Genomic DNA, 16,919 nt, shown 5'->3' with positions numbered 1-16,919 from the left:
TTTCTCCTTGCTCATTGGTTTAAGATGCTCTGAAAGCCTTGCAGGGTAGTTGTTGCGGGCTGCCATCTCATCGAGTGACGAGTTTTCTTGCAGTGGTCCCCAAATCTTGACTGATTACAAGTTTGAGATTTCAGACCGTTACGGTTAGAAGTGGCGCATGATTTTGGCGCTTAATGAAAAATTATGAATATTATGAATTTTTAGAAGTTGACCTTGAGCAGCTGTCAACCCCTTTTGAATAGACACGTATTTAACATCATAAGTCCTTAAGGTTACTGGAGACCTTCAGGGGTATGTTTGGTTAAACACTCTCTTTTCAACACTTTAAACAAAACTCCATCAAACTATAAACTCAAAATATCAAAAATCGCTCACACCCTTTTATAGATTATCTTTTGCTTATTCACATAGTGAGGTTCTTTTGGCTATACGCGCTAACGCTATTTCCATTAATTCACCTCTAACGGAATGTGCCCGATTTGTGTTTGAGGCTCGGTATTGTTTCAAATTAGAAAATCATTTTGAGTTAATATTATTTTCGAAATCTTTTTCATATGACCTTTAAAACGATATATAGTATTAGGGGTTTTGTTTAACGTGTTGCGTAGAGAGAGTTTAAGAGAAACATACCCCTGAAGGTCCCAAATAACCTTAATTGACGTCTTCCGGTTTTTCTTGGAAAATTATCCACTTAAGCCACGTGGTGGTAGGCTACGTACATAATATAAGCACATGTAGTATCTTACAACTGTATGAACCGGATATGGTAACGTTTGAACAACCAAACCTACAGCGGAACAAACCTATAACTGAATTTTGTTAAGAAAAGTTACATTTAGACTTGACTTTTGTCCGGAATAGGCTTCGGATAGGCTTCGAGTAGGCTTCGAGTCGCGAATATTTCACACTTCGAAAATATGCATAACTAGTCTAATGGTTAGCAGATTGCAACCGAGCATTTAATCAAAGTTTGATAAGCTATCTGCTACAAATGAAGTATATATAGGAATTTGAAATGGGGCGGAGTGGCACTATGATTTATCCAGAGCAATTGCTTGCGAACAATGTAATTTTTGAGATATATGCTATCCGACATTCCGCTTAGTCACGAATCGAACTGCGACCCCTGGCATGAACTACACAATCCAAGTTTATGAGTACTTGACATTACTTTTGTTTTAGCAAAGAAAAAGTGAAAGAGAAGCTTTGAATTTTGCGGGTAGCTTTGTAACTGTTTAGTCATCACTCATCTATGTCTATGTAAATAGAACCAGTCTTTTTCCCTTCTGGGATTGTTATTGTTTAGATCTTACAGTTTTACAGCACTGTACTTTAGTATTTAGAATAGCACATCTGTATTGCCGGTATATCATAACACCACTTGCATTGTCTTTGTCGTTGCCCCACAATAAGAACTAATAACCTTGGTATTCCAGGTTTCTTTTCTGTTTTTTTCCTCTTTTGGTTGGTTCTCTTTCTGACTCTCACTGACGTACGGGGTTTTTGTCCGGCGCTCTAGTTTTCGATCCCTTATTTCAATTTTATTCTAACTAATAGGACGTTTGCACGATGGCGTCATTGGCCTCTACTACCAGACTCCCTTGCACACTTTCTTTTGTTCAGTTAATTAGCACCAATTGTCTTACTATTCTAATGAGGGAAAGAAATTTCGCGAAGCATCTTGGTAGTGGGAGTCAAATGATGACATCGTGCAAACGTCCTATTCTAACTGGTTAGTGCTGTGCTCCGGGGGCATTAACAATGCTATTATTGTTTTATTCGTTGATTTTATGATTCTTTAGTTTCAATTAACTTCTTCAAAGTTCCTCCATCGCGCCATTGATTCTTTTTTATGCACCTCTTTGGTAGGTTTTTGCTGAACTCACATTTGAAAGCTCACTGCCCCCTGCTATTACTTGGTTTTGCATTGGATGACAACAAACTCGTAAAAACTGCCTTCGAAATGGTTTGTTGAATACGTTATACACAATAGGATTGATAGCACTACTTGCAAATGAAGTGTAGACAATAATTGCCTCCACACGTCGAGGAAGGTTAATGTAAGTAGCGAGATGAAAGACTGTGGAACAGGGTATCCAGCAGACGATGAACCCACAAACCAAGGCCATTAAGGATCTTGTCACTGCAATTTCTTCCTTGGAAAGTGTTGGAACTTGAACTTCATTTGCAGCGTTAAGATTCGATGTCACTTGTACGTTATGGCTCTTCACATGTTTGTAAAGTTTCCAATAACAAACGACAGTGATGATCAAGGGCACGACTGCGAATAACATTTGGTATGACACACCAATTACATTTGCTGTAATCTGATCTCGGAAAGAAGGAAAATGCATAAAGCGGCCAGGATAAAACTCGAACGTACACATCCCACTCAAATACATAACGGCAATAAAAGTCAGCGAAAACAGCCAAGCTGAGACAATCGTAATTTTGGCAGGTCGAGGTTTAAAATACTTTCGATAAATGGATGGTTTCGTCACGCAGAAGAATCTGTTCACTGCTATGAGGGCCGTGGTCAAAACAGATCCAAAAACTAATTCTGTGTATACCCACTGAATGCCCTCTCCTGTTTTGCTCCCAAATATATCCCGCCCAGAAGCAGCACCTGCTATTCCTATGGGCATTACGATTGTGGACAACATTACGTCTGATATAGCAAGTGTTATAATATAGTAGCTGGTAACCCTGGAACGAAGGCGTGGAGATTTATAAAACACAAAAAGTACTAAAGCATTCCCAATAAGACTTGTTACTGCTATCAAGATAAGAAAACCCGTCTCTACGATTGTTTCTGCCAGTGATCGGTGACTCAGCTCGTCCAACTGTGTTTTAGTATGCTCTTTGTCCATTATCGGTTGTTTTTATCCTTGGAACATCAACTGCAGTATTCATTTACTGTGGAAAAGAAAAATATAATTATCTTCATGCCATATAGTGTTTTAGCAAACTGGTCCAAGGAGCTCATCCTAAATCAGGAAAGGCTCCCGTTTTTTTGTCTATCGATATTGCTTACTAGCTGTTAATTCTGAATGGGGAAAAAAAAAAAAAAAAAAAAAAGAATTGGGTAGCCGCACTTAAAAAAAATTTGCCAAATTGATATTAATATGCATTTAAAAAAGTCTTATATGAATACCATGGATATCAAACCCAGAGACAAAAATGAAAAAAAAAAAAAAAAAAAAAAAAAAAAATCGATTCCAGATTCCACGGTGCCATACCTCGAGGCTTTCGCAAAGCTGAGGCGTCGTATGGACTTCGAACCTGACGTTTATTAAATCCATCTGCCCTTGGGTGTACGAGTTACGCAAGAAAATAGTGCTCTATCCTAAGACATCTTACGCTTCCTTCGTGCAAAGCAGCCTACCGCGGGCACCCAAAGTCTCGATGGAAGCACGCTAATCGATTCTTGGCAACGAGTAAACTATAAGATGCCGTATTCGATACGTATTCGTATTAAGATACCCTATGCCGTAAAAGTACAAGAATCTTGTCAATCATGAGATGATTGACAAGATACTAAATATTCTGTTTGAGTCATATGCAGTTCACGTGACGGCAATAACCAATAACAATGCGCTATTGGGATGCTTTTGTTTCAGCGCGCCTAATTTGAATATGTCCGTAAAACAATAGGCATTCTGCGCCATGTCTCGATGGAAGCACGCTAATCAATGACCAGTCCTTTATTGGCATTATGTGTAAATTCAACAAGTCAACAAATTAATAAGTCAATAAGCCGAACACTTCCAACAGGCAGCAGCCAGGCTAAACCGATCAAGATCTATAGACAAGAAAAATTCAAACAGGACACGACATTTTTGGACTATGACATCTCTTGCTTGCTTGCTATGGACTGGGGTCGAAGAGCCTCTTCTCTGGCCGTTTTCTCGAAAATGAAATAACATTTTTGAAAATCATATCTAATAATTGCCTATTTAACCTCAAAAGGAGAGCGAATTTGATATATTGACTCAATGTCACCATTTTTTTGATTTTTGTGGACATTGCCTCGGTGTTTCTTTAAACGTTTCTTCGTTTAGCCAGGGCCTAAGAGTAAACATTTTACGTTTTGTTGTTCTTGATGTAGTGCTCTGATATCAGTATACAAATTTTTCTAATGGTCATGAAAATTCTTTAGTTTTTCAGTAATTGAAGCTCAATTTCATGGCGTCATTAATTTTGTTTCCACGATATTTAGAAAATTTCGTGTTAAAGTAGACATTTAATAGAAAAGTTCAAAATTTGGCTTAGATGGTTTCTTTCTTTTTAACGAGCCCTCTGTTGAAGCTTGGCCTTTCTCACCCCTCTTGAAAGTCTCTTGCTCAAAAAATGACTATCTAGGATTCATATTTAATGATGGCCTATCTAACCTAAAAGAACTTTGAATTTGATCATGATTGTTGACCCTTGCCACAAATTCTAACATTTTTTCGATTCTTGTGGACATTGCCTCAAATGTTATCAAAGGTGGCAAAACTATGAGGAAACTTCGGGAAACATATTTACTCAACATTGGTTAGCATATGCGCACTTTCAAGATAGAGCGAGCGTTGCTAAGTAACGAATTCGAACTTGAATGTTGACTTTCCTTGCTAAAAAAACGAGCTTTCGGGAACCATTGTTTCTATGCTTCTTGAAAGCATGAAATGTTTCTGTCGCACAGCATCAGAACTTGGAAGCAAACTTCGTTGCATGCAGCAATGTTGCGCATGTGGCTGTAATGGTAAACATCGAGGGAACATGCGAGCGGTTAACATGTTTCTGGAAACACGTTTCCTCGTTTAGCCAGGGCCTTAGTTGTTATCATTACAAGTGAAGTCATTTCGTTCAAGGAATGTGTGTATCTGATTATGATTTATTCGACAAATTTCGCTAAATTAAAGTGACTTAGAATATAATTTTGGTTCAAATCGCGAAACTGAAGAGTCACTAAATTTGCGATTAAGAGGCGCTTAATTTGTGTCTTCCGAAAACACGAAATTCCCAGTCGCGATAATTTCATTCAATGAATTATTTAACATCAGGTTGTCTGAAAATAAGATTATTTTTCTCACTGTAATTTATCTTCACATAAGAAGAAACTCGGCAAAGGTACCTAAGGCTCATGTTGGCGTCGACTGACTTCACATGAGCGAACCTAATTGAAAATATATATAACAAGACAGAAGAGCTAGAGGTCAGACTGAGAGCAGGCCGGGGTGAAATAGATGTTAGGTCGCGGTAATTATGATGCAAAGATGAGAGTATGTGGACCGCGTGGCACTAATGAAATAGTAGAAGATAATATAGGTAAGTTGTAGTGCTTGGGAACGAGGTTATTCCGGGCGAAAGCCCTGGGAATTAAATTCGGAAAAATTAATTTCCGACCTCGCTGGGAATCGAACCCACGACCTATATTATCTTCTACTATTTCATTAGTGCCACGCGGTCCACATACTCTCATCTTTGCATCATATTTACCGCGACCTAACATCTATTTCGCCCGGAATAACCTCGTTCCCAAGCACTACAACTTACCTATATTATCTTCTACTATTTCATTAGTGCCACGCGGTCCACATACTCTCATCTTTATAACAAGACAGTCTTCTTTGATTTCATTAGGTTCGGTTCATGTGAACTTCGACATGACATGAGCACAGGATATTCATTTCAGTTTTAATAGCATGAAGAATGCTCATTTGTTATATTTGTTATATAATTTTAGACTTGAATATCAGAGAAAAGTCGAAATTCAGGATAAAAAAACGTTTTAGTATTACTTCCAATCTCGAGAACTTTGGAAAGCCTCATAATCATTATCGTTTCAAAATATCTATTTTTGAGTCTGGCAAATAACGAAAACAAAGCACCTGTTTCTCATTTGCATAGAAATGAAAAACTCTCAGTTCTAAGACAAATGTTTGTCTATTTGTATAGGTGAAATCGAATAGGTTCAAGTGCGGTTTGGAAAAGAAAATCACGGGTGTAGTTGAGAGTATTTTTTCAACATGATAGTTTACAGTGAAGTGATATACATCGTACCACTTCACTGATATGGTACTTATTCATCGATTTATGACACGGATATCAACCCTAAATGTGTAATACAATAATTTACTAAAGCATAATCTTTATTTTTAATGTGATAACGTCTTTGCAAATTGGTTTATACAGCTGGAGATTTTTTAAAGAAATCTTAAAGAAAAGAAATACTATAGGGTCACTTCACAAACTATTTTATATATTTTTATAGTAATCTATGTTCGTATTTTTTTTCTTTCTTTTTTTGACTTCTTTGCCTCAATCTTGCAACTTTAACTTGCTTATATGTAGAACTCGGTAAAGGTATCTAAGGTGTTTATTGCAGGTTTTTTGGCATCAAGTATGGCCATTTTCCTCAAGACTAAGCACTGGGAATTTTTGTTGTTCAGATGTGGGAAAACTTAAACCTCGCAAAATATTTTTTTTCTAGTTTGTTATGATTATCATTTATTTATTTCATGAAAAGTAACGAAGTCAGAGCACCTGTTTCTCATTTGCATAGTCATAGATATTGAAAACCCTCAGTCTAGCGTCTGTTCAAACGCTAATGAAAAAATGAAATCAGAGGAAAATGTACTTTGTAAAGATCCTAAACTTCACGTTATAAGAAACACACATAATATGAAATAGCTTTTTATTACCTCAAGTAAATACCGAAATCAAGCTAGGATTCCCCTATTATACTAAAACAGTAATGATGAAAAGGTAAATTATACACCGTGAAAAGATGAAAAAACTTACTGACGTTTCGGACGGTTTCGTTTTGCTCTTTTACTCCGACGAAGGACTAGCGTCCGAAACGTCAGTAAGTTTTTTCATCTTTTCACGGTGTATAATTTACCTTTTCATCATTACTGTTTCATTAGAAACACCGACGCAGCTCACACTAGTTTTTAGCTAGTTATGTCTTTCTATTATACTAAAGCATAGTTGATCAAATACGCCGAAGGCAAGATCGATAATCCAGTCTATAACATCAATAATGTTAGAAACAGGTTGTTTGCGAATATCTCGAGAGTTATATTGCAATATTAAATTATTTTTTCCCCAAAACAGCAAACGTAAGAAGAGTCTTATCTTATTCTACTTTTCTCTTAATCGGTTGTTTAAACACACATTGTTATTTAGTGGAAAAAGGACTCAGGCAATTTAGATAGAAGAGGACTAGCGTCCGAAACGTCAGTAAGTTTTTTCATCTTTTCACTGTTTATAACTTACCCTTTTATGAATACAATTTAGATAGGCTTAGTCTTGCAAACATTTTCCAACTTGTTCTCTTTTTTTATTAAACAGAGGAGAGTAAAGAAGATAAGTGTTCGAATGTTGATAGTTTAGTTTCCCTACAATATAGACTTACCTTAGCTTGAAATAAAACATAGCAAGTTTTACTACCTCGATTTTTATTTTACGAATTAGTTTTCGCAGTCCGGCAACTCCTTGCTAGCTCTTGCTAGAACTAAAGTTCTTGGCTCTGGGACTGATTAAATATGAAAGCTGATTGCTCATCAGGCTCATGTCTTATTGTTGGTTTTCTCAGACAACCCCCGTAAACATGACAATCTTAGCAATATTTGGCTCAAAATCACCCATACATTGAATAAATTATATAATTAATTATACTTTTTGGAAGGAAAAAAAAAAGAAAAAAAAAAAAGAAGAAAAACCCCAACGATGCGTTTGTTTTGTTTGTAAGTGGAATTTTATTAATCCTAGAAAAAGGTAGATCAAATCCCTGATTGGTAGGTGGGAGGGAGATGGAGATGAAACTGAATATATTAACATGTATTAGGCTATCTAATTTGTTGAGAGCGCTGTCTGCAGTTTTAGGCCCTGGCTAAACGAGGAAATATGTTTCCAGAAATATGTTTTCTTAAATGTTTCCAGAAACGTGTTTTCTTAAATGTTTCCAAAGGTGGCAAAACTGTCAGGAAACATCGGGAAACATGTTTACTCAACATCGGCTAGCGCATGCGCACTTTCAAGATAGAGCTAGCGTTGCTAAGTAACGAACTTTTAGAATGTTGACTTTCGTGGCTAAACGAGGAAACATTGGGAAACACTGTTTCCATGCGTCTTGGAAGCATGAAATGTTTCTACTCGACATCAGCAGAAACATTTTTGCGTCTTGGAAGCAAAATTTGTTGCACGTAGCAATGTTTCGCATGTGGCTAAACTTGGAAACATCGGGGAACATGCGCACGGGAAAGATGTTTCTGGAAACTTTTTTTTATATTTCAACATATTTTGTCGATACATTAACCCCAAGAGCGTAACGCTCATCGAGGGGGTCTATGTGGAAACTATGTTTCTGGAAACTTGTTTTGTTGTTTAACCAGGGCCTTGTATCCTTCTATTGTTCGTAACTGGTTACCGTGGTGATAGAAGAAGCGTTTGATAGACAATATCCCGGATTGAAAAACGGGTTTAAAAAATAATCATAAAATAAAGTAAGCTGAAACTATTTTGTGTCTCATCTTTTCTTGTATGGCGGATAATTATATCTTCTTGATTACTTTTGAAAAGGTCTTAAAATCAATTGTTTAATTTTTTCTTATGTTTTCAAACACCTCTGGAAAGTGCCATCCCGAACCGCAAAAGAGAGTGACCGAGAAATCAATTTTTCTGTTTTAGTGTCCTCTGGCTCCACAAGTTTCTGATCGATCTCAAACAGCCAACATTTGAAAGATTGAAATTGTTTGTGTGTTGGCCTGGCATTGGTTTAGTGTTTCATCCTCTACGAACTAGCCACCTAATGTGTCCTTGCAGTCTCATATGAAACTTGGTAGCTCAGTGGTTATAGCGTAAATCCCGTCCAAGACTCATACTTTTTTCTGAGTCTTTTGATTTGCAGCTGCATAAGTTGCTTGACATACTGTGAGGATCATCAAATAGACCGCACTAAACATCAAGGTGTGCCATGTCTTTAATTTACTCAGTTTTATCTCCATCTCCTTTCCATCGGCCCTGATTACATAGCACATTTTTTATTTATTTTAGTAATTCTATATTTTCATATACAATATGCTTAGATTATAATAATCGATTGAGGATATTCAATTCGCAATTCGCAAACAGCTTTAGCGTTTTTTTCAAAACAATTTATTTTTGCGATTTTTAGAAACAGAAAAAAAGCGTGCCCGATTCATTTTGTTTTTACGATTATTTCTTCCGTAAATTAATACAACTGTCAAAATGTACCTTCGATTTGATTAAAAGCGAAAGCAAAACCAGATGGTAAATACTTAGATAAATTAAAGTTAAATTGTAAAGAATATGTGAATGGGAAATTTGACGACTGCACTAGCGAAATTCTTGAAGAACTTTGTAAAGAATGCGATGCAAAACTTAAAAAAATAACTTATTTGGTCTTACTTATCTTTTATTGTATCAGAGACATAAGTATTGCACAAACTCATGTTAAAAAAAGAGTGTTTCCCACAAAATTTCGGGGTTACAATCTTATGCAAATTACACTACTAGTGGTTATCGACCTTATTTACATTCACAGGGTAACAGTTGACATTGAGAAAACTGTGATCCTTGATAAAAGATAAAATAATAAAATAAAAAATGAAATGAAGAAATAGAAAACGCGCTTATTCACCCGGGGGCTGGCAGAACACGAGAGAAGTGTTACAGGAGAAGCACGACGTGTAGCGGCGTGCTTCTCGACACTTCTCGAGTGTTCTGCCAATTCCCAAGTGCTTTATAACTCCACACAGCACAGCAAGCAAGGTTTTTGCTTTTATAAAAAAACAAATTTCGACAATCGTTAATTTAGATAGAAATGACGTAACTTTTAATTGGACAGCATGGAGTCCTATTACATATACTTATTATTATAATTTATAGAATGACTGTTATTAGGCAGCTATATAATTAATAGGTAATGGGATTTCATGCTCCCCAATCAAGAAATAATTAGACTCGAAAAATTCCTCTGACTGCCAAATTGGACTCGGCCTGCGGCCTCATCCAATTTTGGAAGTCCTCGGAATTTTCACAAAATTGGATGAGGCCGAGTCCAATTTGGCAGTCAGAGGAATTTTTCGAGTCTAATTATTTCTTGATTGGGGAGCATGAAATCCCATTACCTACGTATGATCAACAATATACACACGAGCGCAAACAATTATATTTCGGATTCTAGTTTCCGAACAGCAAACGTACTAGTACAATCATTTGATATTATCTTGATGATTTTTTATACTGAGTTTCATCTACGTGAGTTGTTATGCTAACCAGAAAAAAGTTTTTGTGTCCCTACGAATATCGCTGTACTGCACCTTTTTAGGCCAGCAACGACCCGATTTTTTTTTGGCTGATAGTGGCTCATAAATTGAAAAATAAAAAACCCAATACATTATTAAACTCATACAGAGAGGGAAAAAACGTTTGAGAGAGATTGTAAGATCTAGATAGCAGTTTTATTCCTATTTTTTTAAGAAAGGAGAGCAAATACAGCATATGTATTATCAATAATGTACACAAAAGCGCACATGATGAAAATTTCGAATTCTGTTTTTCAAAGAGCAAACGTACACGTAAACGTATCATTTTATGTTATCTTAATGTGTTTTTTTTTACCGTTTGTTTAAAACTGCCTAAGATTAAATAAGCTGTTTTGCTAACCATTGAGAAGTACCTTTTTTAAGACCAGAGACAATCAGAAATCTATTTCTTTATAGATTTGCTCTTGAATTGAGAAATACAAACCCCGATACATTTCTAACCTCATGCAGAGAGGGAGAAAACTATAAAGAGAGAAGGAGGGAGAGAGAGAGAGAAAGAGAAGAGAAGAGAGAGAGAGAGAGAGAGAGAGAGAGAGAGAGAGAGAGAGAGAGAGAGAGAGAGAGAGAGAGAGAGAGAGAGCTCGAACGCCCTAAATAGCTGAGTTTTGTTCACCACAGTGACAAAGGAATACTTACTCAGTTATTGGCTTTCTTTCCTTGCCGTTAATCTTTGCCAAAGTTTTTTTCCGGCCTCGCCATCACCTGTTTGCTGTTCCTCTTGCTGTTTGTTCGGGAGTTCTCTCTCAGGACTAATAACATGCCTGATTGCTCATCAGGCTCATGCCTAATTGTTTGTTTTTTCTCAGGCAGTTTCGGTTACCTTGGCAATCGTAGCAACAGTATTAAAAAAGTATAAAAAAACTAAAAAAAGGTTCTCCTATGAAAAAACGAAAACACACCCAAAGGCTATTTTAAAGTAATAACAATTCTTATTATTTCTTATCGCTATTGTGGTATAAAAACTATAAATCATCCCTAATCGATTGGACTCACTAAGATTTATTTTGATCACTGGTGTATTTGAGCTCAATACTGAAAAAACAACATCTATTGAAGATGATCATACAAATGCGCGCTCATCAAATGTTGCAGAATAAAGTTAAGTGAACCAAACTAATTCAGAGCAAATTTTTGGACCATTTTATTCTCGTTCGCTTCGCAAAACCGATTGCGTCAAGTTAACTGAATTTTTCATATAATGTGCTTGGATTATCCTAGATTCTAACAGTGTATTTTATTTTAAGATTTTTCTAAGTGTTTAGCCTATTACGGCCGAAAATCAAAAAGTTCTATTTTCAGTTTTTGGCTTTTTTCTCCTCATTCCCAGGTACGATTTTTCTGAAATTTTCAGGATCTTATCATCTAGTACTAATGCAGCCTGCATATAAATTTGGATGGGAAGTCTTGGGCAGAAAAACCATTATTTTTTCTGCAGTAGTTAAACAATTATTATTGGTTAATCAACTTTATACAAAGTGTGTGAATAAAATTGAATTGAATTGAACGGAAATAGTGTCATATAATATTTAATAATTTCATTCGAATGATTTTTTTTTACAATAACTTACAAATTCCTCGCGCGCTGATTGGTTATTTTTTATCACCATAATAAGAGGACAGACAGATAAAGCTGACGTCAACGAGCGCGCGCTCTTTCCGTTTACCAAATTGACATCAGATTTTTATGAGTCTGTCCTCTTATTGACGATGAATTGCGTCATCACATTGTCAAAGTAGTGTGGATCCACGAGGCGTAACCGAGTGGATCTGCATACTACTTTGACAATGTGATGACGCAATTCATCGTCAATAAGAGGACAGACACATAAAAATCTGACGTCAATTTGGTAAATCGACAATACTTAGACCCCGTCCACAATTATGCGTTTTCGTTTGACATTTCGATGCGTTTTGGCCTTCCGTCCACACTAAAACGCTCGAAAACGATGAGCGTATTCATCGAAAGCTAGCGCATCGATTTGAAAACGCTGTCCAAAGTGGATCCAAATGAAAACGGATACACATCGTTTTGATGTTGACGGTCCAAAACGGAGCCTTTTGAAAACGACGACGTCAGTAGCATCGCGTGATCTCTTTTCCAGGTCTCCCGCCCTAGTTTGAAAACAAATATGGCAAATGAGCGCATTTTTATGTTGTTGACTTGTTTAATCGCTTGTTTGGAACTATATATTGCTTTGTTCAATTAACCTTCTGTTTTCAAGACATAAAAGAAAAACATCCATTCTAAGGGCACTAGTATTTTCGAATATTTCACAACGTAAGACTCGGGCAACTTCTGTGTTTTTTCCCCAGTTCCATAGAGTGATAATACACGGTATGCAAACCGGTTTTGAATAAACCCTTTTCGAGTTCCAAATCAGAGCCCAATTACCGCTGTGTTTCTTGATTACAGACCACAGGGAGCCCGGCTTGGCTTGAATACCAGTGTTTGTAACGCGTAACTTAATACCATGATAAATTCAAATACGTAACGGGGCGTCTAACACTGTTGCATTACAAGTTCTATTTACGTAGTGACCGTTTGTAATAGGGGTGTATTGAGTTACGATTATTATGTAATGTCATCAACATATGAAACGTGATCGTTTTACCGATTTAGCATCACCAAGCCGGGCTCCCTGTGTACAGACTAAGAATTTGCTCAGGCTAAGCCTCGAATCAGTGTCTAATTACTCGCAAATACCAACGGTAAAGTAAAGAATGCACGAGTTCAACAATACGAACACTTTGAAACTTGACGGACCTTGAATGGAAAACGTGAATATTCTTCACAAAATCGAGGCTTAGCCTGAGTAAATGAGTCTTTAATCAAGAAACACAGCGGTAATTTGGAACTCGAAAAGGGTCTGTTGGTACTACACTCAGGGTCTTAAAAAACGGCTACATTTAAAGATGGCGCAGGGAACTGTGAACGAGACTATTGCCCAAAAGGAATGTGTGACTGAAAATGCTCTGCGCCATTCCTTTAAATAAGGTTACGTCAGTCAAAAAAATGTTGGGAAACGTTTGTCAATGCACGACAATGACATTTACCAAACGTCCTGGAACAGAGCTTAGCTAGCAAAACAGGTTTTATATTTAGATTAGTTTGAAGCTACTAGCTAATATTACTATTTTCAGATCTATTCACCATTTTCCATACATTGGTTCACTGATCAAACACAAAGCGCTCAAGCGAGGCGCCAAGGTACTTTCAAAGGATTATTCAAATTTCAACCTTGCAACCTCGACTGAATGCTATATGTTTGACCAGTGAACCGATGTATGGAAAATGGTGAATAATAGAATTTGTTCTAGGGACAAAACAACGAATGATTTTTTACATAAGATCGGAATGCCCATTATTTTGTCCCCAAGAACAATTCCTCTAGGAAATCAATGCGAAGGGTCAAAAGAATAATATCTTGAAAGGGTCTATAGTTGACATTAGGCAGATTAAGATTCACGTTTTTCCTTCCCGCAAACGGCAAACGTGACCACGTTTTCATCGTTTACCTACATTTCACTTTACCTTTTGCAAACCTTCTCGACAAAGACAAGTATTCTTTTGTTTATCTACTACTTTATGATTTTTTAAATTCCTTTTTACTAATTTTAACTGGGTTAACTGGGTGAACTCTAGGTTAACTGACGTTTCACGTTTCCCGTAAACGAGAATCTTGAACTTCCTCATCGGGCAGAATTCTATTGTTCTATGCGATATGAACTTACAGTTAAGTGATTTTCAAAGATCGGTATAATTTCACGAATACATTATAGGATATGCATTATTAACTTATTTTCGCTAACACTGATTGGCTAGACCAAAGACAAAGACCTGTCAAACGCAAATGATTGACAGCATTGAACTCCCTTGAGTCATATCAGGGTAAACATTTTGATTGACATCACTTGATATATAGTTAATATTAACTATTCTTGATATGATCAGGAAGACTCATGTTATTGCGATCGACTTTATTGTGTTTTTCTTGACAACCGAAGTTGAGAAATAGACGTCCTTTTGAGGCGTGTGAACTAGTTCTTACCGTCCTTTTGAAGCGTGTGAACTAGTTCTAACCGTCCTTTTGAAGCGTGTGAACTAGTTCTAACCGTCCTTTTGAAGCGTGTGAACTAGTTCTAACCGTCCTTTTGAAGCGTGTGAACTAGTTCTAACCGTCCTTTTGAAGCTCGTAAACTAGTGCTAACCGACTGTCCCTTTGAAGCGCGTGAACTAGTGCTCGGTTAGTTAGTTAACACTAGTTCACACGCTTCAAAAGGACGATCGGTTAGCACTAGTTCACACGCTTCAAAAGGTCGATTGGTTATCACCAGTTCACACGCTTCAAAAGGATGGTCGGTTATCACTAGTTCACACGCTTCAAAAGGACGGTCGGTTAGCACGAGTTCACACGCTTCAAAAGGACGGTCGGTTAGCACGAGTTCACACGCTTCAAAAGGACGGTCGGTTAGCACCAGTTCACACGCTTCAAAAGGACGATCGGTTAGCACGAGTTAACACGCTTCAAATGGGCGGTCGGTTAGCATCAGTTCACACGCTTCAAAAGGACGGTCGGTTAGCACTAGTTCACACGCTTCAAAAGGACGGTCGGTTAGCACCAGTTCACACGCTTCAAAAGGACGGTCGGTTAGCACTAGTTCACACGCTTCAAAAAGACGGTCGGTTAGCACCAGTTCACACGCTTCAAAAGGACGGTCGGATAGCACCAGTTCACACGCTTTCTACTGTGAAGCCGTAGAGGCGCTAAATATGCAAAAGTCAAGGCTTTTAACATGGGTTATAAAAGCTGTCATTTTTACCAAAGATGTATTTATAAAATGATACTAAAATGTATCTATGAAAAAAAGTTTAAAAATCAAACAAACATTTCCCGATGAAACCTAATTGATATTTTCGAAATTCGAAGAGAATTTAATCCCTGAATATGAACAACCATGTTTACTATACGGGTCTTTTAAAAAAATGCTTACTAAAAAGCGTATTTTTACATGGGAAAAAATTACAGAAATACTCTTGCTGAAAGCTAGAATTGTTGTTTGGTATTTCAGCAACAAAATCCCGATGAAACCTAATCGATGTATGTTTTAGATTCTTCAATTTAGTTTGCGTTTTGAGCTTTTTCAAGGAAAGTTCTTTGTAGAGCCTAATTTGCATCTCATTTCACGGTTTGAATTTGGCGCGTATATGGTATAGTAATAGAGAGTTTTAGATTTACGTTCACGGCAAACGTGAAACGTCAGTTCACCAGTAAAAAATTCTTTTAAATTACTGAAAAAGAATCGCAAAAAAGTCCAAGTATTAGGAAAACAAAAGAATATTTGCGCTTGGTGAGAAGGTTATTAAAAGGTAAAGTAAAATACAGGAAAACTATGAAAACGTGGTCACGTTTGCCGTTTGCGGGGAGAAAAAAAAAGTCAATCTAAAACTCTCTAATATCCGGATGATGTCGCCTCATTCTGCCCGATGAATTGCTCATCCCGACGGAACGGAAACATTTTTGACAATTGATCATAAAATAAATGGTTGCACAGCTTGAGTTTCAAGATGTGTCTATTCACAAAAAAAATAAAAAAATAAAAAAAATAAATAAATAAATAAAATAAATCGGGATTTAGCAGTGGCATTAGCGCAGGGTGGCTCTTCATTCACTGAAATCTTTCCAATTAGAATTTAGAAGTTGATTTTTGCATCATTATGCTCTGTGTTCTTATAAGAAATGTTGCTTATCGTCACTTATTATAGGCACAGAAGCTTGAAATTCGACTGGTTTGTCACGAAGAGTTTGTCACGCAACTATGACATTCATGATGGTATCGTTTACCCGCTCATCTCGGTTGGACACAATACTTTGCAAGCGCATCACGAGCAGACTTGACTGAGTGCAACGCACTTTCCAAGTCAACGATTAGCTGATCTGATATTAAAAAGCATTAAAGCGATACAGTTCGCAATGACACAAAATATTCACATTGTGAGAGGAACAGTTGCATTGGGAGTGATCTTCGTCGTACTTGTTCTTTCATCAGGTAAGAAACGCGGATTTTTCCTGCCCACATTAGCTAATAAAAGGTATTTTTTTAGTCAGGGCCGTAATCTGTAAATATCTACCTTGAGTGATCGGTTACTTCGCCCGTCAAGAACAGCCAACGAAATACATAGTAGTAGAGTGAAGGCATTTAACTCGTGAAAAAAAAAAAAAAAAAAAAAAAAAAGTCAGTCAAAATCTTAAAATCAAATAGACACAAAAGAAAACAATGGAATAAGGTCATATCAATGCGCATTAGTTTAATAGCTATTTCACAGGCGTAGTAACTTTACAATGGCTTTGTTTCATAATAGGTAAAAAACAGCAATTCATTTGCTTTAGAAGAAACAATCACACCTTTTGGAACATGTCGTAACTGTTTTATTTTTGCATGTAATTCTTGCAGAGGGAGATGCCATCAACCTAAGAACCACGTCGACTCCAACAAGTAAAATAGGTAAAACTTGCCTCGACTTTTTTATCGCATTAATCTGAGTCATTTTCAGTCATTTTATCCAAGCTCGGTACAGATGAC

General features: G+C 36.9%; 2 protein-coding genes across 4 annotated transcripts in view; one reads left to right on the top strand and one right to left on the bottom strand.

The window, feature by feature from the left end:
• Window positions 1-941: 941 nt before the first annotated feature.
• Window positions 942-11,049, bottom strand: LOC116304434 (D(1) dopamine receptor). Of its 3 annotated transcripts, none has more exons than XM_089036290.1 (2): window positions 10,974-11,049; window positions 942-2,916 (listed from the first exon to the last, which is right to left on the bottom strand). In XM_089036290.1, exon 2 carries the CDS (start codon window positions 2,868-2,870, stop codon window positions 1,851-1,853), a length of 1,020 nt encoding a protein of 339 aa, XP_088892416.1. In that variant the 5' UTR covers window positions 2,871-2,916; window positions 10,974-11,049; the 3' UTR covers window positions 942-1,850. The 3 variants fall into 3 exon arrangements, 2 of the variants coding, with proteins under 2 accessions (XP_088892416.1, XP_031570033.2); XM_031714173.2 differs by lacking the exon at window positions 10,974-11,049 and adding an exon at window positions 7,403-7,582; XR_016121063.1 differs by lacking the exons at window positions 942-2,916; window positions 10,974-11,049 and adding exons at window positions 7,265-7,321; window positions 7,403-7,582.
• Window positions 11,050-16,205: 5,156 nt separating this feature from the next.
• The window catches only part of LOC116304425 (fibroblast growth factor receptor 4), a 6,941-nt gene continuing 6,227 nt past the window's right edge, over window positions 16,206-16,919 (top strand). Inside the window, exons 1-2 of the mRNA XM_089037281.1 lie at window positions 16,206-16,385; window positions 16,791-16,841. Coding sequence (XP_088893407.1) covers window positions 16,310-16,385; window positions 16,791-16,841 — 127 coding nt within the window. The 5' untranslated portion in view covers window positions 16,206-16,309. The remainder of the gene's footprint in view (window positions 16,386-16,790; window positions 16,842-16,919) is intronic.

This window comes from Actinia tenebrosa, unplaced genomic scaffold (assembly GCF_029948245.1).
Source record: "Actinia tenebrosa isolate PJP-AT-01 unplaced genomic scaffold, QUT_ActTen_1.0 PGA_scaffold4__44_contigs__length_22323623, whole genome shotgun sequence".
Lineage (NCBI taxonomy): Eukaryota > Metazoa > Cnidaria > Anthozoa > Actiniaria > Actiniidae > Actinia > Actinia tenebrosa.
This window is presented reverse-complemented; position numbering and strand designations above follow the sequence as displayed.

Bases quoted from the DNA above. Each gene is read 5' to 3' on its own strand.
- LOC116304434 (XM_089036290.1), bottom strand. From the start codon at position 2,870: ATGGACAAAGAGCATACTAAAACACAGTTGGACGAGCTGAGTCACCGA.